This window comes from Boeremia exigua (genome assembly GCF_020726555.1).
Source record: "Boeremia exigua strain MPI-SDFR-AT-0100 chromosome Unknown C7974scaffold_2, whole genome shotgun sequence".
NCBI classification, from domain to species: domain Eukaryota; kingdom Fungi; phylum Ascomycota; class Dothideomycetes; order Pleosporales; family Didymellaceae; genus Boeremia; species Boeremia exigua.
The window spans coordinates 2,704,536-2,728,951 of NW_025763519.1; the positions used below are offsets into that span (position 1 = coordinate 2,704,536).

The 24,416-nt window shown below is 54.3% G+C and overlaps 10 protein-coding genes across 10 annotated transcripts; 6 read left to right on the forward strand and 4 right to left on the reverse strand.

Annotated features, from left to right (window-relative positions):
- Positions 1 to 279: 279 nt before the first annotated feature.
- Positions 280 to 1,769, reverse strand: C7974DRAFT_386518 (uncharacterized protein). Its single transcript, XM_046141071.1, has one exon. The coding sequence runs from the start codon at positions 1,551 to 1,553 to the stop codon at positions 666 to 668; it is 888 nt and encodes a 295-aa protein (XP_046001973.1). The 5' UTR covers positions 1,554 to 1,769; the 3' UTR covers positions 280 to 665.
- A 3,712-nt stretch (positions 1,770 to 5,481) lies between these two features.
- On the reverse strand, positions 5,482 to 6,352 carry C7974DRAFT_372827 (uncharacterized protein; the record flags this gene model as incomplete). The annotated part of the gene is made up of 2 exons (XM_046140080.1): positions 5,482 to 6,010; positions 6,264 to 6,352. 2 exons carry the CDS (start codon positions 6,350 to 6,352, stop codon positions 5,482 to 5,484), a joined length of 618 nt encoding a protein of 205 aa, XP_046001974.1.
- A 656-nt stretch (positions 6,353 to 7,008) lies between these two features.
- On the forward strand, positions 7,009 to 7,742 carry C7974DRAFT_301446 (glycoside hydrolase; the record flags this gene model as incomplete). The annotated part of the gene is made up of 2 exons (XM_046137852.1): positions 7,009 to 7,346; positions 7,397 to 7,742. The coding sequence occupies 2 exons, from the start codon at positions 7,009 to 7,011 to the stop codon at positions 7,740 to 7,742; spliced, it is 684 nt and encodes a 227-aa protein (XP_046001975.1).
- Positions 7,743 to 7,949: 207 nt separating this feature from the next.
- C7974DRAFT_114001 (major facilitator superfamily domain-containing protein) lies at positions 7,950 to 10,073 on the forward strand. Its single transcript, XM_046135043.1, has 3 exons — positions 7,950 to 8,350; positions 8,417 to 8,715; positions 8,762 to 10,073. The coding sequence occupies exons 1-3, from the start codon at positions 8,231 to 8,233 to the stop codon at positions 9,819 to 9,821; spliced, it is 1,479 nt and encodes a 492-aa protein (XP_046001976.1). The 5' UTR covers positions 7,950 to 8,230; the 3' UTR covers positions 9,822 to 10,073.
- Positions 10,074 to 10,088: 15 nt separating this feature from the next.
- C7974DRAFT_386523 (uncharacterized protein) lies at positions 10,089 to 11,877 on the forward strand. Its single transcript, XM_046141072.1, has 3 exons — positions 10,089 to 10,408; positions 10,455 to 11,084; positions 11,136 to 11,877. Exons 1-3 carry the CDS (start codon positions 10,205 to 10,207, stop codon positions 11,445 to 11,447), a joined length of 1,146 nt encoding a protein of 381 aa, XP_046001977.1. The 5' UTR covers positions 10,089 to 10,204; the 3' UTR covers positions 11,448 to 11,877.
- A 2,214-nt stretch (positions 11,878 to 14,091) lies between these two features.
- C7974DRAFT_431285 (sulfate permease-like protein) lies at positions 14,092 to 16,567 on the forward strand (the record flags this gene model as incomplete). The annotated part of the gene is made up of 3 exons (XM_046144766.1): positions 14,092 to 14,356; positions 14,406 to 14,977; positions 15,029 to 16,567. The coding sequence occupies 3 exons, from the start codon at positions 14,092 to 14,094 to the stop codon at positions 16,565 to 16,567; spliced, it is 2,376 nt and encodes a 791-aa protein (XP_046001978.1).
- Positions 16,568 to 16,888: 321 nt separating this feature from the next.
- Positions 16,889 to 18,685, forward strand: C7974DRAFT_114040 (uncharacterized protein). The gene has a single exon (XM_046135044.1). It carries the CDS (start codon positions 17,075 to 17,077, stop codon positions 18,629 to 18,631), a length of 1,557 nt encoding a protein of 518 aa, XP_046001979.1. The 5' UTR covers positions 16,889 to 17,074; the 3' UTR covers positions 18,632 to 18,685.
- A 54-nt stretch (positions 18,686 to 18,739) lies between these two features.
- On the reverse strand, positions 18,740 to 19,093 carry C7974DRAFT_409494 (uncharacterized protein; the record flags this gene model as incomplete). The annotated part of the gene is made up of 1 exon (XM_046143401.1): positions 18,740 to 19,093. The coding sequence occupies one exon, from the start codon at positions 19,091 to 19,093 to the stop codon at positions 18,740 to 18,742; it is 354 nt and encodes a 117-aa protein (XP_046001980.1).
- A 776-nt stretch (positions 19,094 to 19,869) lies between these two features.
- C7974DRAFT_114053 (uncharacterized protein) lies at positions 19,870 to 20,974 on the reverse strand. The gene has a single exon (XM_046135047.1). It carries the CDS (start codon positions 20,586 to 20,588, stop codon positions 20,034 to 20,036), a length of 555 nt encoding a protein of 184 aa, XP_046001981.1. The 5' UTR covers positions 20,589 to 20,974; the 3' UTR covers positions 19,870 to 20,033.
- Positions 20,975 to 22,807: 1,833 nt separating this feature from the next.
- On the forward strand, positions 22,808 to 24,416 carry C7974DRAFT_114046 (INO80 complex, subunit Ies4). Its single transcript, XM_046135045.1, has 2 exons — positions 22,808 to 23,664; positions 23,717 to 24,416. The coding sequence occupies exons 1-2, from the start codon at positions 23,306 to 23,308 to the stop codon at positions 24,114 to 24,116; spliced, it is 759 nt and encodes a 252-aa protein (XP_046001982.1). The 5' UTR covers positions 22,808 to 23,305; the 3' UTR covers positions 24,117 to 24,416.

Sequence of the window (24,416 nt, forward strand, 5' to 3'; positions counted from 1 at the left end):
GGCATGCGGCAAGCGTGAGTCTCGAACGTGGAATGCTCGGACACTATGTTTCTATCTTCACGCTGGAATGCAAAAATCGCGTCAATCGTCGCACGATACACCAACACCTCCCTCGACATCTCCCAATGAGAATTTAGCGATCCTCGCGTCAGTCATGCAATTTCTGGTTTGCCAGTTTGAACTGTGCCTGCATGGACCGTTTTGGTCACACATTCCTCCCTTGCCCATCCATGAAGCCTCGCCACTCCCTTACCTGCATCACATATATACCACTCTTCGAAATCGACCAGAGTCTCTTCATTGTCTCAAACTCTCACCACTTGTCACTCTTTACCCCGCTTATCAGCGCCCGGAGCCACCATGTCTCCCGTCCGCTCCCAAGCAGCCATTCGTTTTATTGTTGCGCTTTTTCTCGCGCAGACCTTCGTTAATGCAGTAGCCGTCCCCCACCCCCATGTTCACAAAGTCTTGGACCCTCGTCAGGTGGTTTCTCTCCCGGTCGTTGAGCGCCAGGAGCCCGAGAACCCCGAGACCAAGAATGTCTTCGACGCCATCATTGACACCCTCGAAAGTTACAACGGATGGCAGGTCTTCCAGGACTTCTTCAGGAAGCTTTTCAACGGTAGCCCGCCTAACATTGGAGACGGAGACGACAAGGACGGTAGCTACAATGTGCCGCCCGTCGTCGTCGTTCCTGGCCCAGCCGCTTCCGAGTCCCCCGTCGACGTGATCAGCGTTATTGAGAGCATCATTAGCGAGGTCGCTACCGCCACCGGTCCCGTCGTGGCCATCCCTACAGATCTCCCCGCGATCAGCGAATCTGACCCAATAATGTCTATTCTCCCCATTGGGGACCTCTCCACCGCAATCGAACTCTTCCCCACCGGCGAGCCTAGCATCCCCACAGAGTTGCTTCCCGAGTCGACTGACCTCCCAATTGTCATTGTTGTACCCCCGGTTGAAACCAACACTACTGATATCGACGTTGAGCTGCCCACCGGCGTTGCGCTGCCCACTGACTTCCTGCCTCCTCTCGTCACTGCGCCTATCGTCACTGCGCCTATTGTCACCGGCCCGATCATCGTACTCCCGCTCCCGACTGTGTCTCCCCTGTTCCCTATCGAGAATGTCACCGTGGTTGCTCCTTCGTCTCCCTCTGGCCCTATTGTGATCATCGTTCCCACGGATCTTTCAATCGCGCTCCCTGAGATCAGCGCAAGCATCGGTGTCAGCGCTGACCTCAACGCTACAGCCAGCTTGACTGCCATTGAGATCCTTCCCACCGAGGTCTCCGTCCCAGAGATCAGCGCGACCATTGGCGTCAGTGCTGATCTCAACGTCACCGCCGGACTGACCAGCGTCATTAACATCACTGCCACTATCGAGCCCACTCTGCTCATTCCGTCAGCCGGAACTGCGCTCCCCGTCACTCTCTCCGTGGAGGTTCCCTTCGCCAACGTGACCGCTGTCATCCCGACTCTTGTTCTTCCCACGCTCTCTATCGGAACAGATGTCGTAGGGTCTATCCTGCCTTCTATCTCGATCGACACCATCAGCGCGCCCTACTCCAACGCGACTGCGTCGGCCGCTATCTCTCTGATCGGTACCGGCGATCTCACAGCCGTTCTCCCCATCGAGACCACTCTCCCTGAGTTCCCCAACATCACGGAGATTGTTGTGCCTACTCTGATTGGCACCGGCGATCTCACCGCTGTCCTTCCTATTGAGACCACTCTCCCTCAATTCCCCAACGACACGGTTATCGTTGTGCCCAACGACACGGTTATCGTTGTGCCTACTCTGATCGGTACCGGCGACCTCACAGCCGTTCTCCCCATCGAGACCACTTTGCCTCAGTTTCCCAACATCACGGAGATCGTTGTGCCCACGCTAATCGGTACCGGCGATCTTACAGCCGTTCTCCCCATCGAGACCACTCTCCCTCAGTTTCCCAACGACACGGTTATCGTTGTGCCTACTCTGATTGTTACTGGCGATCTCACAGCCGTTCTCCCCATTGAGACCACTCTGCCTCAGTTCCCCAACAGCACGGATATCGTCTTGCCCACCCTCCTCCCTGGAACCGGCGCTCTCCCGCTGCCCTCCGTCAGCGCTCTTCCTCTCCCCAGCATTGCCACCGATGGACCCTACCTCAACACCACCGTCGAGATCCCCATCATCCTCCCCACCCTGGAGCTCCCTACCCTGACCCTCCCCACCCTCATTCTCTCCACTGGTGTCCCGAGCGTGTCCAGCGCAGAGGCCCCAGCCGGCACCATCATCGTCGTCCCCGGTGGTCCCGATGTCGTGTTCCCTAACATCACCATCACCGTCAACGCCTCGGACGTGACGCTCCCCGTCACCCTTCCCCTGCTCACCCAGCTCCCCACCGACATCGTCGAGGCATCGGTTTCCGCTGAGATCTCAGTCGCGCCCATCGCGACCGCGCTGCCCATCAACGCCACACTCCCGGCTCTGCCGATCGAGACTGCTATCCCCGTTAACGTCACTCTTCCCCCGGTCTCCATCGAGACAACCCTCCCCATCAACGTCACCCTCCCCCCTGTCGAGACAGACCTGCCCGTCATCCTACCCGTCGACGTCCCGACCCTGAACGTCACGCTGCCCGTCGTACCCATCGAGACTGCGCTGCCCGTCAACGCGACCCTCGCTCCCGTGGTCCCCATCCCGACCGAGTTCCCAACGATCCCGATCGTGACACTGCCGATCGACCCCAGCGTCGAGATTCCTGAGGATGCGCCCGTTGTCGAGTTCCCGGGTGAGCTTAGCATTCCTAATATTCCTGATGTTGTGTTGCCTGAGGTTCCTGCCCCGACATTCGATGTTTCTCCTATTCTGCCTGTTGTTGAGCTGCCCACCGTTTCTGTTGAGATTCCTGATGTTGAGGTTGGTCTTCCGTCTGTTGCTGTTGAGATTCCTACTGTTTCCGTTGGGCTGCCGGATGTTGAGGTCGCACTGCCCACTGTCGCGGTCGAGCTCCCTTCTGTCTCTGTTGAGGTCCCTTCTGTTGGTGTTGAGCTTCCTACTCTCTCGGTCGAGCTCCCCGCCGTCTCAGTCGGTCTTCCCTCGGTCGATGTTGCGCTCCCCTCCGTCGGTGTTGCGATCCCCGATATCTCAGTCGGACTCCCATCCGTCGCCGTTGAGCTTCCCACTCTCTCGGTCGGGCTCCCTGATATCTCGGTTGCGCTTCCCTCTGTCGCTGTTGAGCTCCCCACGCTTTCTGTCGACCTCCCTGCTGTCTCTGTCGCGGTCACCAGTGTCTCAGTCACGGTCCCTGCTATTGAGCTGCCAACCATTTCTATCCCAACGCCTAGCACTGTCGTCATCGCGGTGCCTGCTCTGACACTGGTCACCTCGCCTTCCGCTTCGACTGTTCCGACCTCAGTGTCTGCTCCAGCTTCATCGTCTGTCGCACCTGTTGCTCCGGCTTTGACATTGGTCGCACCTTCTCTGTCGTCCGCCCCCGTTGCGGTTTCTGCTTCGGTTGCGGCTTCTGCCTCCCTCTCCGCTGCAGTAGACGCCGCCGTCTCGGTTACAGACCTCCCACCAGCGCCGACCACGTCAGCCGTGGTTCTCCCAGTCGTGCCCGTCGTTCCTGTCCCGGCGCCGGCTCCTCTCACGACTCTCCGCCCCGTCGTGTCACCGGCTCTCCCCCTACCTTTCTTGCCGGTCTCGATCCCGGCTATCCCGGCTATCCCCACCCTGATCCCAGGTCGTCCTCTCAGGTTCCCACCTCAGTAGACTGACTGAGTGGATCTGATGGCGTTGCTACCCTCACTTCGGGTTCGTTTTGCTTCGGAGTTACTACTGGTGCGCGCATAATGTTCAGTCGTTCCATCAGACTGCGGCAAAGATCTTGTCGAATGTCAGTCACCCGAAATACATAGCTGCGACCGTTAGCACGCTTTCAATATCAAGTCAAATACACAAGACAAACATTATGCACGCTTGTAGTGATTTCGAGGCTGCGGCTTCTCATGTACTCTTCTTTCTCGTTCTCATTGTTTCCTTGACTCGCGTTCTCCTTCTTTCATACGTTTCTCCGAACATACCGAGGCAGCACAGCATCAGTATCTCACCCGAGCCACCACAGCTAACCCAACCCCAGGTCTCCTCGCGCTCCGCTCCATCTGCCGCGACCCCACCGTCCACCAACTCACCCTCCCGATCCTGAACCGCTTCTACGGCCCCTCCGCCTACCCTGCCCTGTTCTCCTTCCCCGGCTGCCTGCCCTCCAACGACCGCCAAGCTACCCAAGCCCCCGGGCTCCTGAACTGCACCGCGCTGGGCCACGAAGTGCAAACATGCCAGGCCTCTGGCCGCCGCGTACTGCTCAGCGTGAAAGCCGACAGCGCCATCGCCGTCGGCGGCGGCGTCAGCTTCGGCGACCCAGCCGCCGGCACGCCCTGGGGCGGCTACACCGCCAACGGCAGCATCCCGCTGGGCGTGTACTTCCCCAACCTGTTCGACGAGCGCCACGTGCCCAGCGCGCTGGCCCAGACGCTGTTCTCGCTCTTCGGCGAGGGCACCACCGAGCGCGCCGATCTGAGGCCCCTGGGCCCGGATACACCGCCCGAGGACGGGATTTCGTGGGTCACTAGGCCCCTCGGCGAGGAAGTTGTGGTCGATGGATTCGATGTCCAGGTCCCGCAGGCGTGGCGCGGCAGTTATCAGGAGGGCAAGTTCAACGATTTCGTGCAGAGGCTGCGCGAGTTGAACGACCAGGCGTGGACGGCGAGTGGAGGCGTCAAAGGCGGCCCGAATGATTTGGGGCGTGACGGTAAGGGCGTTGTGTACCAGGGCTGGAACGCGAAGAGGGCTGTTCAGCGCATCATGATGGTTGGCGAGTTCGAGGTTGTTGTTGAATAAGCCCCGAAGTCGTGGAGCTCGCGGGCGATGAGCTCGCGCATGAGTCAAAAGTCAAAGAGAGTTAGTTGTTGTTGCCGAGTGCGATTGTTTCCTGTCTGCTATTGACTACACCGGATATTTTTAGAGAATAGACTTAGCCATGCATGTTAGCAACATGGTACCGAGCTGTACGCCACGATGGCCGTCTGCGTGAACTCAGCGCCCGCGAACAATATCACGACGCGTGAGCACGTGATCTGCGGTGAACCAAACCCCACAAGGCAGAGATACCACAGATGGCCCTGACTCGCACGCTGATCGCATGGAGCCGTAGACAGAAGTCTGGAGCTACCTCGTCCACAAGCTTTCACATCCCGTCGCTCTTACCAAACCCCGATCCGGGGCGCCCGACATCCCAGCCCGCACGTCTGGGACGTCTATCAGTCGACCCGGCATCCCTCGGGCCCGACGGTGGCATAGCGGCCCCATCGGCTCGCCGTGGGTTTTTCCTCTTTGACGTACTCGGCCAAACGGGCGCATCGAGTCAGACGTCGGTTTTACTCGTATCCGCGATACTACGGAAGCGCTGCTTATCCCGTTTGAGCCTACACGTTAGGATACTCGCGAGAGTGCCTTCCCGAAGCGGTGGTTAGGAGGGAGCGAGGGGAGGGGAGCTGCACCGAGGGGTGAAGTTAGTCGCGGTACCAGGCGGGCCACGTTCAGACGAGTGCTGGTCATGATTGGGGCGATGCGCCATGCTTTTTGGACGGCGCTGTGGGCTAGCTCATGGCGGGCGTTATCAAGGACGGTAGTGTTAGGAGATTTAAAGGGTCCGTCTTGATTGAGAAGATCCGGGGCGAGGAACGAGTCGATGAGGGTTTCTGGGACCAGGGTAGAGGAGAAGAGAGCCATTTGAGGGGCTTCAAGAGGACGGCCGTGCTCCTGTGAGCAAAGACTCGGTATGGCTTGGCGGTAGAATGCTGGTATGTTCCATGTTAACAGCGAGCCTTGGACTTGCAGAATCGATCCTAGGGGCTGCGCATTGGATTTGGCGTGGACAAACAATACGAGATAAAGGCAATATCTAGTGGTTGTGCTGATGGTCGCCAGCTGACGTCCATTGGCAGTCACTTTGTCGGTTCTGGAGAGAGAGCAGATTTGGCAGCCCCTATGAGTGAACAAGGCCGATAATACTACCTTCACTGGTAAGGCTTGCCGACATCGAAATACTCGCCCAGGGGGCAAAGAGCGAATTATGATGTTGACCGAAAAGTAATGACTTGTTGCGATGTCCTCGGAGTGTCGCTACCGTTGATCTAGACTTGTACTATGGTCGCTTACCGCCCGAGTTAAAGTGCTCTGTACAATGCTTTTGTTGTTGAGTAGACCAGTACCTGGCTTTAACGCGGTGTATCGGCGATGGCGGCGTTCTCGGCCAAAATACATCGGGACCTGACGTTTCGGATAAAAACCAAGGGTCCATGACGATCGTCCCGGCGGTACGTCAACAACGTTTCTCACCGATGTCAGGCTTCTTCTGGAGAAACGTGCACGCTTAGATTAGCAGTGCGCGTGCGATGATCCGACGACGGGCCTTTCAGCCTTTGACTGTGTGCATTGGCCGTTCTATGATGTGCGTGCGGAACCCCTGAAGACCGGGACTTTTACCGAAGGTTGAGTCCTTGTCGATAAGTGTTGGCAGATGTTGCTATGGGCGCAACACGTGGGAGCTGATCTTTCCGACCCGCGGTTCCAAATGAAAGTCAATCTACTTTGATGGCAAGATGACAGCAAACATGCTCATCTTGTCACACGATAAACTTTGGTTGTTGTTCGGCCCAGGATCTATAGCTCGGGTTTTGGTGAGATGACCAGACCGTATCTGCCACAGCACAATGACTGGCTGCCACAGTGTCACCGAATGCACAGAGCATGCAAAAGCCACATGCTACACTCGGACGCTAGAGGTTCGGGAGCAGACATCCATGAGCTAACGGGACATCGAGCGTGGGCAAATGGGTAGACCCAGATGAATGGGGACTGACCTTCCATGGTGTATATATTGACGTCGAGCCGGTATTGCATCCATATCCAGAATCAGCAACTCTTCTGCCTGTTAACAAACACCTTGTAATCATCATGCACTTCATTCATTCACTTGCTGTTGCCGCTCTGGCCATTGGCCCTGCCCTTGTCGATGCCCAGACCAAGACCGGACAGACGACCAGATACTGGGACTGCTGCAAGGCATCATGCGGATGGTCTGGCAAGGCCAACGTGAACTCGCCCGTCAAGAGCTGTGACAAGAGCGACAACCCTATTGCGGACATGGCAGCTCGCACTGGCTGTGACGGTGGAGGAGCCTTCATGTGTGCCGGCCAGAGCCCCTGGGCTGTCAACGACAACCTCGCCTACGGCTTTGCTGCTGCCAAGCTTGCGGGTATGGGCGAGAGTAACTGGTGCTGCGCCTGCTACGAGTAAGTCCTTATTCATTGACTTAACATTTCTCTGCTCATCGGTTTTCTAGGTTGACCTTCACATCTGGCCCAGTCAACGGCAAGAAGATGGTCGTGCAGGTGACAAACACCGGCGGTGACCTTGGTGACAACCACTTTGATCTCCAAATGCCCGGAGGTGGTGTCGGACTCTTTAACGGATGCACTGCTCAGTGGGGAGCTCCTGCCAATGGATGGGGTGAGCGATACGGAGGCATCAAGCAGCGTTCTGATTGCGATAAGTTCCCGGAGAAGCTGAAGCCCGGATGCTACTGGAGGTTCGACTGGTTCAAGAACGCAGACAACCCGAACGTCTCGTTCAAGCCGGTTACCTGTCCCGCTGCCCTGACCGACAAGACTGGATGCAAGAGAAACTAAGGAGACATAAAGCGGACGAAGAATGACAATGATTTGAGAAAGTTGAAAGGAAGTCTGTTCAGATGGAGTGACCTGCTGTCACGACAAGAGCCCATAGAGCGCGCGTGTTGGAGAAGGTCAAGGTTGCAACAACGGAGTTGGTCCTCGCTTCTGCGCGGAACTCACTCCGCACCAGTCACACATCAACACCACACCCAAGCCATCCAACCTACTACAATGCATCACAACGCGTATAGAAAATAATGACATCACAATATTGCAACATCTTTTCTCCATATCCCCGCTCTACAGTGTCACGAGGCGCAATGTCCCTTGCGCTGGTTGGTTATGTGGGGCTGGCTGCGCGTCGGTGTCCGCGCGCGGGCTGCACTTGGCGTGGCGAATCCTTCCGCTTCGAAGTTGCTGTTATGTTCTAACATCATATATCCATCTCGAGGGGTTGCTTGTTGTGCTGATCCGGGCACAGTAAGATATCTAATTCTAGTATTATGGTGCGACCGGGGTGGTTGGCGTCTTTGACGCACCACAGCGAGAAGCCGCCGGCTTGGCTGAAGTTTAGGAGTTCTGATGGCTTCATCATTGGAACTGTATCTCTAGCTGTATTCACTGTAAGTAAATTCTCAACACTGAGTTATCGAGGAGATACATGCTGTATCAAGGTGTTGACTTTTTAGGACATGTTCTTGTATGGCATCATTGTTCCTGTTATCCCTTTTGCCCTACAAAGTCGTAGCCATGTTGAAAAAGATCGAGTACAGTACTGGGTTTCTGTCCTAGTCGCAATTTATGGAGCCTCCCTTTTTGCCTTCTCACCTATCTGTGGTTGGCTTGCAGACAGAGGAGCGTCTCGCCGATCGCCACTTCTGCTTGGCTTGATTGCGTTGTTGGGTTCAACAGTGCTTCTCCAGGTCGGAAACACGACTGGAATTCTGGTAGCTGGTCGAGTTCTACAGGGCGCATCAGCAGCAGTTGTGTAAGTCTTCGAAATACAATATTGACTTACTGCTGACCCTACGTAGATGGGTGATTGGTCTTGCGCTGCTGGCAGACACTATCCCCCAAGAGAACCTTGCACAAGCAATGGGATATGTGAGCTTGGGCATGTCCTTAGGCACCCTAGTATCGCCCCTACTTGGTGGGATTGTTTTCGATAGAGTCGGCTATGACGCCGTATTTGGCATGGCGTATGGTCTAATTGGACTCGACATCGTGCTTCGACTCTTGCTTGTAGAGAAAAAGGTGGCTGCAAGATGGGAACCGGTCGCTGATGTCCAAGCAAAAGCGGCCGCAGGCTCACCAGCCATCAGGCCTACTTGTGCGCAAGACGATGCAACCGATACAGAGAAAGGTGTCTTGTCTGGGCAGTCTGGAACGTCTGCTCCAATTGGAGGCAAACATCTACGAGACCGCAGGCGCGATCGTCTCCCGCCTGTTTTAGCTCTTCTGTACTCCCGCCGTTTGCTGGCTGCGCTATTCTGTGCTCTGATTCAAGCAGCACTCCTTACATCCTTCGACTCTGTACTGACCATACACGCCGCCAACTTATTCGGATGGACAGCGACAGGTGCCGCGCTTTTGTTTCTTCCCCTCGTAATTCCAACCTTTCTTGCGCCAGCCTTTGGGTGGATCTGCGACAAATATGGAGGACGTTTCCCCTGCGCCCTGGGATTTTCAGGCGCATGCGCTCCGTTAGTTTGCTTGCGTTTTGTTGATGAGAATACACTGAACGACAAGGTTATCCTTTGTGCGTTGCTCGCTCTCACAGGATTATGCCTTGCGCCCACTTTTCCGTCAATCATGGCGGAGATCACGTTCATTGTTGAGGCGAAAGAGAAGAGTTCACTTGCAAGTGGCCGCGCTGGTTTTGGGCAGGGAGGCGCATATGCACAGGCTTACGGTCTGTTCAATATGGCTTTCGCAGCTGGGTGCACGGTAGGGCCGTTGTTAGCAGGCTTTATTGTTGAGGACAGGGGCTGGTCAGTCATGGCATTGGTCTTGGGAATACTCTCAGCTGTGACAGCAGTTCCGCCTTGTCTGTGGCTAGGAGGGTGGATTGCGGGAAAGAGCAGGGTCAAATGAAGACAAGTTGCCTCCAAGGTAGCAGGTTGAATCCCGGTGTTTGGGGTCAATTGTAGGGAAGATGATGATCTCGAGAACTTTGAAGAGAGTGCCACCGGCCTCCCTGATATCTAGTTTGTCTATCTGTTCCTGAGTACGAGATGTGCTGCTAAGTAGAATGGTAGGACAGCCATAAGCGAGTGAAGGTGAAAGGTGAGAGGATGGAGCAAACGAATAGAGACCCGGGCCGTCACTTCCTTGCAAATATACGCGCCAGGCACCTAACCGGGCCGCTAAGGCTGCACGTCAAACTTTCGCTCTTTCCAAACAAACATTCTACCTACAACCCACCATCACCCAAGGCTGTTTCCACTCTATCAACAGATCTAAACCATACAGGCACCATGTACGACACCACAACCACCTGCAAAGTGAGAGCAAAGGTGCCTTGCAAGCATTTTGCCAGCGGAGAATGCACGCGGAATACGTGCAAGCTTGACCACCACCCTAACCTGGACCCCACACTCTACCAAAATAGACCGCACGAACACAACATACCTAATGTCTCAGGTACTGCGTGCGTAAGATGCGTACAGCAGCTTAGAGAGGTAGGTCTAGTCTGCGTTGTTGTGACCAGTACTAACACCTAGTCAGTGCGACAAGCTCCACCGCAGCGGCCAGAATGATCCATGCTCAGAGTGTCGGCATTTCGGTGGTCCAGGTCATCAATGTAATCTGAGCAAAAGGCAAACTTACAATGATCAAGCCTGGGGTCAGATGATGGCCAGACCGGGAACTGGTTTCGATCTCGCGCCCCCGAAGGCTAGGGACGCTCTGGTTGGCAACAAGGTCCCGGGGCCTATGAACGACGACGAGCTAATTGCTGGCTGGGAAGGTAAAACGAGAAAACAGCTGTTGGAATCACCAGATTTCTTGCCGGCATACGCTCGCTCCCAGCCAAGGGCATACCAAGTCCCTCCATCTCTGAACGAAGAACGCAAGAGAAAGAATGAGAGCTTTATACAACAAGCCCGTGACAGACGGCAGCTTACCATGGCTCCAAATCATACTAATACTGCTCATTCAGCCTTCGCGGGCGTTGCTCGTTCGTCATCATACGCGACGCAACCGACATATTTCTCGCCGCCAGCAGTCGTTCCGCACTTACCACAACCGTTCAACTTGGGAGAGCTTGAGGGTATCTCTTACCTTTATAAGAGCGGTGCCCAGATTGTACTACCTCCAGGTGCAGTGTTTCCTCACGGAACTGCTCCGGTACCTAGGGTATGTACCATCTGTCAACAATCTCACCTCGGATTACTGAACAATAGCTAGCCAACCTCTAATTCTCTGTATGGTGGAACAGAGAGACCTTCAAAATTTCGGCGTAGCAATCGAGATTCTCCAAGCCAGGGAACCCTACCAACGAACACAGGCTTACCGGCCAGGCCTTCACCTCCGTCTTTGCCAGCACATCATTATAGAAGTCGACCGCAGCCAATCTCGAACCCAGCACAAACAACTACCAATTATCAGCCAGCGGGAATAAGGCCTTTGACGCCAGCGCTCTCAGAGCAACCGCCTGTCGTTCCACATAATGCGAGTCTGCCTGCTGGGTCTACCTGTGACGGGGCTACCTGTGACTGAGCAGAGGAAGACGCACCTCGCTGTAGCTTGGCAGGCATGTTAGTCTCTACTTTTCAAGACATCTCTGTGAATCTTGACAAGTCAGAGACTTCGGGGAGAACGATGGACCTGCAGGGACAAAGAGCGTAGCGAGGACAACAGTGACAGCCATTTCAACCCTGCTTCGAGCTATTGACTAATTCCTGGTCTGTCTTTTACAATATTTTCTGTTAACTCAGGTCCCTGGCTAGTTTCCCACAAGACTGTCGCCGAGACTAAATAGATGAATTTAACGACTATTTTCCTTGTCAGGCGGCTGTTTGATTTCGCATAGCAGTTTATCGCTTGTCCCACTAAGGCACTGATCCTTATGAGCATTGAAACCGAGTTAGCGTTCAGAAATACTATAATAGAGTGCCTTCCTTGCTCAGGTGTAGCGTTTAGATCCAACCACGGTGCGCGCAAGCCAGACTTCTTTCTAAGTTGAGTGTCGTTCAGGCTTCATTATAAACCATCGACAGTTATGTGTACTACAGTACCACTTACCACAGTACTGCTGCTGCCACGTGTAGCATGTAGTCGGACTGTGGTTGGAGTGGATGGTGCTGGCCGAGATAATCATCTGCCAGCAAACGAGCAGGATGGTGACGTACATCGCCAAGCCCACACCTGCAATTTCGAAGACCATCTTTCTCACGAACACTTTTGGACTCATGTATCTCTGTTAGTGTTGCAACTGCAGAGTGTCACCATGAACGCATTTTAAACCTCATGTCACTGCGGTACATTCTGATGATGAACGTATTTCGCCATTCATGGCTCGGACTCTTTGCTCATTTAACATTCCATACAAAAGTCTGAGTATCACGCAGTTTCACCCGTCTTTTGCGACATCCGTATGCTAGATTACATTCACCGCATCTGAAATAGTGTGTTTCCCCCGAAGCGCCACACGATAGTCTCTCCATACAGCTCAATCGACGGGCCGCATGCGGCTCCTGGACAGGCTGCCCATCTTCACAACATGCAGAGTCGACGTGACCGTTCCAACTTAGGACCCTCTCGTGCGCTACCCACGAACCACGCTATCGGTGTCTCCCGCTGCACAGATCGACCGGCATGACCGCGGTATGGGGTGCCTCATTGCATCGAGCCCGAGCCTGATTACATGCGCTAGATGGGCCTGTGTGCCTCCAAACGCCCCCGATGTGTTGGCATACCGCTCTAGACGTCGGAGCACCGCTCTAGATGTCGAAATTTGCCAGTAAACCATTCACGGTAGACTTACTGCAGGTACCGCTTGCTGCACTGGCCGCCAGACCCGCGACTGTTTGCAGCCCAATACAGATCGCGAGATCTGCCTGCTGCGGCCCCCATTCAGCTTCACGAGGTCTTCAGCCCTCAGCTCTCGAACCGGTGATAGACTGCTGGGCTTGTCGGCAAATGAGTTTCGGGCTGTCGCGTGCAGGGTGAAGCGATTCGAATGTGAGCATCACAAGGTTGCCAAAAGCAAAGATGGCAGTCTAGGTCCATCATCAGTCGCCATCTCGACAAGGCGTGACAGTCAGATATACTATACCCTGTCGTCGAACCAGCTCATCACCCGACACATCGGTATTCGGACCACAAACTACATGGAGCTACAGTGCAGCATTGTTCCTTCAATCACAAGGTGATGGCATCCTAGAGCTCGCCATATAACGGAGAAATGATCAAATGCTCCCCAAGCCTTCGGTCGAGCTGTTGCGATGTCTTGTGGGAAGAGCCACGTTATGGTCCTATCGTCTGTCATATCTCGGACGACGTTCCTACTAGCGGGATGCGGGCCCTGGCCGTTTTATTGGCGCCAAGAACGCGAACCGATGTCGCCATTCCATGGCACAATTGCGATCTCACACCCCTCGTTTTGCGCTTGCGGCAGCAAAGGCCATCAAAGTTGACATCAAGAGCGGGACCGTATGCTGTAAGGGTATGTTTAGTGCCATATATGCGAAATCTGGAGAAATGTTACACTGATGGTGACATTGTTGAAGATGGTTCTTCGAAACGTCACTCCAGGTACGGCAGGATAATACAACGTGCTACGCACCTAGCCAACCACACTGCTTGGATCCGGCATGCAATCTATGGACGCTTCAAGCCATCTCGGCTGTTCCTTCAGCCCGAACTTCACAAGCTCAGCGCCATGCCCAGCCCAGGCTTCCCAATGTCTTGTCCTCTGCTCGTCCTCCGTTAAGAGATTTTGTACGCTCGAAGCACGTCATTCTTGTCTGCGCGATGTGATTGAACGGAATGGCTTCTCTTCAGTGTGTCCCACGCCAAGTTAGCGAAGCCCGCTCCAAAGAGCGCCGCCTGCTTGGGCACATTGGACCATAGCGTATGAGGCTTTACCTTCCGGCGTGGATCTGGAACCTTGCAGTCTCTTTCTGTGGGTACATGAGAGATCTCCACGGGTGGTTTTCTATGATCAGTAGTATAAGGGTTCACCTATCCTCGCTCAGTGCACTAATAAGTACTCCCGACGAGGCCCAACAACACGAAAGGGTTATTCCTGTCTTTCTCAACCACAAATCGATCGACTGTGGTTTCCCCAGCTCGCCTTGTGACGACCAAGCTTTGGACAAGCAACCTCGTCGCTGCCACGAGATAACAACACATCGCCAATATGGCCTCAGCTGGGCGAGGCGTGGCCAAGGTCCTTGGTATCAACGTTGACTACCGCAAGGAGGCAGACCCTCTCGAGAACTCAGGTGCCTTGTCAGTATCCTCGGTTGATACCTACGTGGAACGAGAGCCTACTGCCATCGAGTGGCTCTCCAAGTTTTCGCCTTCCTTCGCAGGGTTCAAACGCTATCTGCGCAGCTTGTTCCCATTCCTTGACTGGATCTTCCATTACAACTTTACATGGCTCTTCGGCGATGTCGTTGCTGGTATGTTGCGTTCAAAGCCCGTTTCAAGACCAACAAGTAACGTCTATAGGTGTCACGGTCGGCTTTGTTGTCATTCCTCAGGGCATGGCATATGCTCTGTTGGCGCAACTGCCAGCTGAATATGGCTTATACACTAGCTTCGTCGGCTTCATCCTTTACTGGGCATTCGCAACTTCCAAGGACATCACTATCGGCACCGTAGCTGTCATGTCTACGATTGTTGGTAACATTGTTGTCAAGGTCCAAAGAGATCACCCCAACATGTCGGCTCCAGACATCGCCAGAGCCTTGTCTGTCATTTCTGGAGCAGTGCTACTGTTTATCGGTCTCACTCGCCTTGGTCGCATTGTAGAACTGATTCCTTTGGTTGCCATCACATCGTTCATGACGGGTGCGGCAATCAGTATCGGAGCGGGCCAGGTACCAGCCCTCATGGGGATTACAGGTGTCAACAACCGTGGACCAACTTACCTTGTGATAATCGATACCCTCAAAGGCCTCCCAAGGACGAAAATAGATGCGGCAATGGGATTGAGCGCTCTAGCTATGCTCTACCTCATTCGATCCTTTTGTAATTTCATGGCAAAGAAGCAGCCTTCGAGGAAGAAGCTATGGTTCTTTGTGAGTGCCCCGGCGTCCTTCTACGGTTTATAATTGCTAACCATCTCCAAGATCAACACTTTGCGCATGGCTTTTGTTATCCTCCTATACATCATGATCAGCTACGTCTCGAACCGTCACGTCAAAGATGCAAAGAAGGCCAAATTCAGACTCCTGGGCAAGGTACCTCGAGGTTTCCAACACGCCGGCGCACCAAAGATGAATACGGAGATCCTGTCTGCTATCGCCCCCGACATTCCGGTCACGATTATTGTTCTGATCCTTGAACACATCGCCATTTCGAAATCATTCGGGCGCATCAACAACTATGTCATTAACCCGTCGCAAGAGCTTGTGGCAGTCGGTTTCACGAACGTCATTGGACCCTTCTTAGGCGCTTACCCTGCCACTGGTTCCTTCTCGCGTACTGCTATCAAGTCTAAAGCAGGAGTTCGTACACCTCTCGCTGGTATCTTTACTGCTATCATCGTTCTCCTGGCTTTATACGCTCTAACAGCTATGTTCTTCTACATTCCTATGGCGAGTCTGTCGGCCATCATCATTCACGCCGTGGGTGATCTTATCACGCCTCCCAATGTCGTTTACCAATTCTGGGAGACCTCACCTCTTGAAGTCATTATCTTCTTCGCCGGAGTGTTTGTGACCATCTTCACGAACATCGAGAACGGAATCTACGTCACTATTGCAGCATCCTTTGCGTTGTTGCTTTGGCGCCAGCTCTTCACTCACGGTCAAGTGCTGGGCAAGGTCCGTGTATACCGTGCAACTCCAGACTCGATTGCTCGCAAGGAGGACGGTGCTTTTGCCCCGAACACCGATCATGTATCCCGTGAGGCCTTTGTACCCATCAACCGTCAAGATGGAACGAACCCGGATGTCGACATCGAGTCTCCGTACCCCGGTATCCTCATCTACCGCTTCAGCGAGGGCTACACGTATCTCAACCAGCAAGGATATATGGATGAGCTTGTTAAACATGCACAAAGCATTGCTCGACCAACCACGCTCGACCGCTATGCGAAGCTGGGTGACCGACCTTGGAACGACCCCGGCCCACGACGTGGTAAACAGATCAACGTCGACGACAACCGCCCTATTCTTCGTGCCATTATCCTAGACTTCAGCGCTGTCAACAACGTTGACGTTACTTCTGTCCAGGGTCTGATCGATGTTCGCGCCCAGCTTGACCGCTACGCGGCCCCAGAGAGCGTCGAATGGCATTTTGCGTCGATCAACAGCCGCTGGACCAAACGTGCGTTGACCACCGCTGGATTTGGCTACATTGATCGTGAGCGCTTCGCGTCTCGCCAACACTGGAACCCTGTCTACAGCTATGCGCCTCTCGATACACCCAGCCCAAAGAACGGAGATGTCGAGGCTCAAGACGAGATTCAGACTGTTGGTGGACAGAAGGGCTTTGCTGGCAAAGTTTCCACTCTCCATGGTTCAAACAGGCCATTTTTCCACATCGATGTCGCTGCTGCAGTTGAGAGTGCGGTATCTGGTATTGAGCAGAAACTGGCGCATGTGAGCACCGGTAGTTCGGAGAACAACATTGGTCAGACAGAAATTCCTACCAAGCAGGCATAGAATCCTCGTTCAGCGTCGTGGGTTCAATTTTGTTAGATTGTAGTCGTCCTTCACTATACCACATTAGTTTATAATGGATTTGTTCAACAGAGTATAACACTATGCATATTCAAGTGAGCCGCTCGAATGTCACCGCTACTCAAGAAAGAGGTGTTGGAGACGCTAACTATTGCTTGATCTTGTGCCACGGCTTGCAACGAGATTTGGCATCAGTTCTTGTCGCAGCTGATCTACTGTGGCTGCAGACAGACTAGCGCGACAGGGGGCTAAGAGGCCCAGATTTTGCCAACGAGGAACAAGAAGATCGACCTCTCTCCGTATTTCACTTGCCTTCTGCGCACGCCATCACATGCTTGTTGTTGCTGACTCTCTATGATCTAACGAGCATAAATCTTTTGTGCCATTTTCGTGGTGTTGTGCATCTTGACAGGCCTCACATCCCCAGGTTGTTGACGACCGCTGTCGCCAGTCTGGCGTTCTTATCACCCGTTTGCGCCTTATCGGAAAATGCAGACACATTTGCAACCAACACTGGCCGTGAGCAGTCATCTTGTTCTTGTTCCGTCAGAATTGCAGATCGTGCATCCAGCAACTTCCCAAAGCGACAAGCACCCATTCGGCTTACACGACCTTCCGGATGACTTACTGATACTCATTTTCTCCCTTTGCAACATCGAAACAGTCCTAACCCTACGACTGACTTGTACCTCTTTCTCTGCGGTCATCCAGGCTTTCATCAAGAACATTGCGCCTTCCTCCGCACGCGCCACCTTCCCGGATTGTAACTCACTCTTTGCACCACCTCCAAACGGATACAGCTTACACTGGTTACGCAACCTCATTCCAGCTCAACTAGCCAGTCTTACTCTTGATAAGGACAAATTACGCCGACATCACTACATCAACTCAGGTTTCCTTTATGGCATACCTAGTGAGAGCGCTTGCCCAGAGGCACTGTACTGGCGTCAACGCGTCGCGAATGGATGGAAGGTGCTAAGGTCGTTTCATCTAATCTCAGTTAATGTATATGCCAGCTGCGACGATGAGAGCACGAGGCCGAACGCTTTTCGAAAGGTCAGTGGTGGTGTGCGGACGAGTCGCATCTGGCAAGCCGTATCATGTCAGTATGCTGGTTGTACAGAGCACGGGATAAAGCATGTGTTTGCCTCAAAAAACCGCCGCGACTCCCACGACAGCCACAGCCAGGAACAGAAGGACCCAAAAGACTCTATTGCAGAAGTTCGCCGCAAAGAAACACAGGTCCTGAAGAGGCGACTAGCACGTGTGAAGAATCTGTCAGATCAAGATCTCCTGGATTACATTTATGTCTGGCGTCTATTGCTCCACGTCTTCCGACCATATAGTAAGCCGGAGACAACAGTGTACGACTTCACACGAGGTTGGCCTTCGCACTCCTCGATACCACGCCCGAGCTGGCCAAATATAATAAGCGACATGGCCCAAGGCTGCTCTTGGCTCAATTGGTTCGTGCTACACGTCGGAAGTGACCCATTTCTCACACAGTGGGCACTCTCCCCGAACGCCTCTCACCACCCTAAACACAACCACATCCGCAACACTATCTGGACTGCCTGGAACGCACGGAGCACCCATCAGATCGAGATGGAGCGCGAATACGTCTCTAAATTCGAGTTTGCACTGCGCAAACGGTGTCTCTCGTCCGAGCGCCTCAAGCGCCTCGAGGCGGAGATATCGCGAGGGAGGACTATCAATACGATTAGTCTGGACTGCATACCCTGGATCTATGATCAGCACCACCGCATTCCGCGGCCGCCTACCGACTTTCCGTGGTATGAAACTGAGAAGCCGGTGTGGCTGGATGGCGAGTGGGGAGTCACTTGTTCGCCAGGAACGAGTTGGAGTCAGCCGGGTGTGTTGAGGGGAGATATATGCCGCCACAGAGAGAGCGTCAGAGACGGCGACCTTGATCCGGACAACACAGATCCACTAGCAAAGGTGCCGTATCTCGTGTACCTGGGCACCGAAGAGGCAGTGAAACTATGGCCTGGGAGCGACGGCGACGGGACGGAACTCGCATTCTGAGGAAACCTGCGCGCTGAGAAACGGTCTCTTTGCATTAATGAAACGCTGCATACAATACGAAAGTCTATCAGATTAACGACGCTGAGGTACTGCGCACGCCTTCCTCCCTCAGCATCCTCCTCCGCCGTCGCCACCACCACCGCCGCCTCCACCGCCTCCTCCATCACCACCGCTGCTGCTGCATCCTCCATCCCCTCCACTATAGCCCGACGTATACGAAGTCGTGCTATAAGAGCCACCGTACCCACCCCCACTGCTCCTCACCGCTGGCTTCGGGGTAGCCTTGGGCGGATCGACTCTGACATGGCTCGGCAAGTCGTAAACACGATTCTTGCTCTCTTCGGCTTCGTTGATAGAGGTCTTCTGCTGCGACATGCTCGGTGGGGGCGATGGCGCGGGAATCACGCGGATGGGCGTAGCAGTTGTGGGTTTGGGCTTCTTGCCGAAACAGAGGAAGCGCATCGTGCCGAATATTGTGGGTGTGTTTGACGCGCTCGATGTTGTTGGTGTATTGAGTTGAGGTACGCAGCAGATGGTTGATGCTGGTTGAAGTGCAAGTGAGAGTGAGATGGAGATGGTGATTGAATACCGCAGGAGAATACAATTTATATGTGCGCAATGTTAGTTGTGATAGCCTTGTGCGCGACAGAGCCGGTGTGGTTTTCGAGTGTGAGGCTGCGTAGCTTGTTGCCTGTCTGCCTGCGGTGACCGCATGGGGCAAGTGGTGTGGCTGTACTTGCCGCGGCTATACTGCATGAGGTTCTCATAGACGAAGGCCCGCAATGCAGCCGCGCAAAGTGGAGATCATATGGATGAACATTACCCAAATGGTTTTTTGACACGAGTTAGGTTGCATGTGTCTTTCGCTTGCAAGTTCCTCTTTCTGTTGGGTGGTGTGGGTCATCATAGGTAGATAGCTACAAGACGGTGTTGCATCAGGCAGACCAGATGTAGCCTTGCGGTATAAGGCTGTCTTGTGCTGCGGTTGTGGCGGAGGTGTGAAACCGGGAATAACGGTCCAAAATCAGCCTTGTAGATTGTATTGATGCTGCAGTGGTGCTTCTGATCAGACATGGTAGGCTAGGTTCTGAAGACCTGTAGACTGTCAGCAATTCGTCAACGCCCCGCTATGAGAGAGGCCTTCAAAGCAGGGCGAAGCGAGAACGGTACCTTCCTGAGCAGATAGACGGTAAATTCTTGAGCAGTCAGACAGCCATGGAATCTTTTATCAAAGAAGCGAAGCATGGTGAGAGTAGCTGGAGATTTCCTAGCTGACCACATGAATCCAAACAACGACAGAAAGTGTAGACCAGACAGAATCTACACTCCTGTCAGAGTCATGGTCGACGGAGGATAGAGGCTGCGTGACGGAGAAGGCGAGGGTGAGTGTCCCTGGTAGAGGTCAAGTGTTCCCGGATGTCCAGGAGAGTGAAAGAGATATCCGACGAGCCATTGGCCTCATCGTTGTCTTCATCTTCGCTATCTTGTGCGCCGCATGTCTCATGCAACGGACCAAGTCGGATCTGCACACGGTAGGCGATCTCCTCGGAGAATAGCGCCTATTAGGATCTTCATCGGGATCATCTTCAAATGTACCCAAGTTGTAGCTTGGAAACCTCTCCAGAGTTTTCGCAAAGGTCGGTCTCGTGCAACACACGGTACAATGTAGAGTCGAGCGTCGGAGATATCCACCGCGCTCAGCTCCCATCGTGCTGCCGAAAGCCTCCGTATCAGACTCCCAAACCGGGCCAATTCTTCGATACCGACGCGCAATGTTGATGATCTCCCGAAACAGAAGCTCGTCTTCCTCGGGTTCGTCTTCCTCGGGCTCGGTTGTCGCTTTTAGATTCCGATATTCTTTCTTTGCGGTCCTGGATCTAAAGTGGTTAAATGACGTCATCGGGGTACAGATGACTGTTCCGAAGATGCTGGCCTCGTACGGCGCAAACATATACATGTTGGCTATTCGCTCTCAGGTTTATAAGGGCAGATATGCGGCTGGTACTTACTCAACCCAGAGACACACAACGCTCGTTACCTAGGAAGGCATCAAAACATTTATTGTTCCTGGGATTCCACATCTGCTATTGCCTCATAGTTTACGCCTAAAACTTTAAATTGCTTGACGTCGACTGCAATTCTTAAATACTTATCGGGAGCCAGTTCGATTAGTGTAGAGCATGACAGTGGTATCGACATGCGCCATGATTGTCGTCATCGTCGTTCGTCATCGTCGTTCATCATCGTCGTTCTGTTCTTGAAGTACGCATCGTTGTACTCACCGCTAGCCTTGCAAGATTGTCTCTCTCGACGACAGGAACATCCCCTTCAGCTTCGATAGTGAGCGGGCAACAGAAGACTCTAACATCCCGGCCAACTTGTTGAGCGCGTATTGTTGGGATAGTCGTCTTCAAGTCTCGGTTCAGTTCTCGTTATCACGGAAGTGTCGAGCTGGTGCTGAGATTCGCTCTTCCGTTAAGCTCAAAATGTTCCTAGCTCTTTCCTCGGTCTTCTTAGGGTCGAGCTGGACGTAATTTTAGCGTGTTGTAGGTGCAGCTTGGACATTGGACTAGAGGTTATTGGCGGACGGCCAAAGTAGGTTATATAGCAGGCATGTGTGCTTATAGCTGGGAGCGAACCTCCGGTAACCACAGTACAGATCTTGCGCGCTACGTTTCTTTCCTAACCTCTACCTGAACAGGGACGACCGTCAATCATCTTTGGGCAGATGGCTTTTCCCATCGAATTCATCGACTACCAAGCTTTTGGCTCAGAGCTCGCAGAGGATTCCATGTTCGAATTATTACATGCAACCGGGGTGGAATGTCAACATAATAAGGCTGTGGCTCGGAGCACTTGCGGTATCCAAGCATCAATTTTTCTTCACAGCGACCAAACGCGCCGCACGTGTAACTCTGAAGTAGAGTTCTTCGACGAAGCAAATTTCGATCTGAGCCCCTATAACTTGGCGATAAGTAGGATGGATCTGCATCGACGTCTTGTGCCTGTGGTTGGATATGCTGCTTGCTCTTCTCTGGCAGCGACCGGCGTTTCCATCAACCAGAGTAGGGTGTTTGGGCGCACTGGCGGATGTATCAAAGCTTCATCAAGAATAACAGAACGTGTCTGGTGCATCGGACACCTTGACTGGTGTTCTGCCATGTCAGCAATGACCAAGGTCTCGTTTACGGCAGCGACTGCAAGTGATCAAGGGAGTGGCGATCTTCGTTGCGTCGTGCGAGGAAATTCTGCAAACACCATCTTAGAGATAGGGTGTCCTTGCGCAGCTGGGACTCTTTCTAGAGAATAGGTCCTGGAATGTTTGTCGCGAGTCTTCATTCGGGCACGCCGAAACTAGTCACTCAGGCTCATAGACACAACACATTGAGATGGGATACCGTTCTACGGGCGGCGGTCGTGCGCGCGATGTCTCATTTTCTTGACGAGACGCGTTGACGGAGGCGGTGCGCGTGTGCTGGTCGACGTGTGCCTGCAGGCTGGTTGTACGACGTAGATGTTCCGCCACCAGCCAGGAATTTGCGCTGGTCCGAGTTTTCACGACATGGCTGCGGCGACAGGGAAGTGGTGTGTGGAGATGACGCGGTCACATTGGTGCGCTGCTGAAGCCAACAACAAATGCAGACACACTACGTCCGAGTTTCGGCACGGTTGCGGCCAAGAGACAGCGCCTGGGGTGCAAGAAGGGCTCCGGCTTTGCATGACATCGTGCCACTAATCACAGGCTCGTCATCCATGGCAGGAGGCGTTGAGAGGGGCAGGCAGGAACGGCCGAGCTCGACGGGCTTGGATCATCGTCCACAGCCTCTCCACGCGCGAGAGAAACACCGGGCGCAGCGCCTGTTTTGGGCCGGCAAGACAGGCAACATCGCAAAGCGCGCAGTGGAGCAGAGCCGTGAACCGGACAGAGCCGTGAAACGGAGAGTGCAGGGCGGTGCAGGGCAGGTGCTGCTGGCCGATTCGTGCAGGTGCACTTTGGTGTTCGTCCAGACCGGCGCAAACTCTAGCTGAGAGATTGAAGCCCCCGATAAAGAAGGAATGTGTCCACGGGAGACGAGCGGCTAGGAAACCACGAGATGACACGGGCCTCTCGACCAGCAGAACGCCAACCATGCCGCAGACGCGCCGTGCAAAACAGCGCTGCGCACCCGTGAATAAATGCGTGAAGATGCTGCCTGCCATCGTGAGATGCTCGAGTGGGCGAGGCGCTGCTTCCCCATCCGGTTAGGCCCAGGCTCGCAGTCCTCACCTTCTCCTACGTGCTGGTGCGCGGGCCTGGGTCAGGTACTCGAACGAAAGCTGTTTTAGCGACCATGCCGCGCCGTGAATGCACACCAGCTCCAAGGGGGACGCCGCGCTGCTCCGGCCAGCACCACCGGCCCTCTTCCTTCTGCTCCCACTCCCCCATCGCCTGCACTCTGGTCGCCGTTGCTTTGCATCCCCTGCTCGACGATAACTCGCCCTGAGGACACCGCGCACTCACGCCCACGGTTGACCTGCAAGCGTACCAGCCAACCGCCAACCCCAGAACAGGCTGACTGCAAGGACTGGCCACGCCCGCCACCAACCCTCTTCCCATCACTGCCGTCTGCACCCATCACCGCCATCACCGCCATCACCGCATCGCGGCTCCACGTCGCCGGCCACTTTGCGAAAATGTCGTCCAAGCCAACAAAGACGCTGACTGCTGTCCTCAAGCTGTCGCCCAAGACACTTGCCCAGTTCCCCCACGAGGCCACCCCACAGCCGTCGCCGGCATCAAAACCCGCCTCGACCCCAGAAGCCTCACCTGCACCCCAGATGGCCGACTCAGCTGTTGCCGACACGCCCGCCGACACACCCGCCGCCATGAACGGAGCGAGCACGCCGTCGTCGCTCGCACCGCCAGGCTCTGCGCCCGGCAGCAAGCGCAAGGGGGCCGCTCCGAAAGCAGGCACAAAGCGCAGCGCTGCTGCCCTCGACGGCCCTAGCACGCCCAGAGCTCGCGGCAAGCCCGGCCCAAAGAAGCGCAAGCTGTATGTCGCCTCCGCCGCTGTCCCATCACAACATTTTGCTAACGACCAACAGCGCCGACATAGTCAACGATCCTAACAGCAAAACTGCCTCCGCCACACCAAACCCTCTCCAAAAACTCGGTCCCAAGGCAAACCAGGGCGCCATCAATGCCGGCCTGCGTGCCCTTGACCGAACTGGCAAATTCAAGGCTCGCAAGTGGGAAAAGAAGGGGTTCAAGCTTCGCAGCTTCACTGGCGTCGTCTGGGGTGTACCCTCTTGGAAGGCACCCAGCCGTAGCTCGGGCTTCGCAGACGACGTCAAGAGCGACTCGACTGGCTCCAGCGACACCAAGATCAAGGACGAGAGCAGTGCCGTCAGTGAGAAGAGCGGTCTCAATGGAGACGCCGCGACGCCGCAGCCACCGATCATGGAGGCTCTCAACAGTTCACCAGCCCCTATGCCTGTTGTCTAGTACGCAGCTCCTGCCTACTTCTCTTCTGACACTTGTACCATTTTGCATATTTTCTAGCATTTTCGGCGTTCAGAAAGCGCATTGCGGGTATACCAAACGGGGTTCTTTGCAAAGGCGTTTGGATATGGCACAAGGGGAGACACGCTTGTTCATGCCGCGCGTGACGTGCTCAAACCCGGGTCGGGCGTCCTGGGCATAGCTTGCATCCATTGTGCATTTATTGGGAAGAATGATGAGCTTTCGTAGTAATATTGAGATAAAGATTAATTCTGTTGTTGCGCAAATAGACCTTCGTCCTAG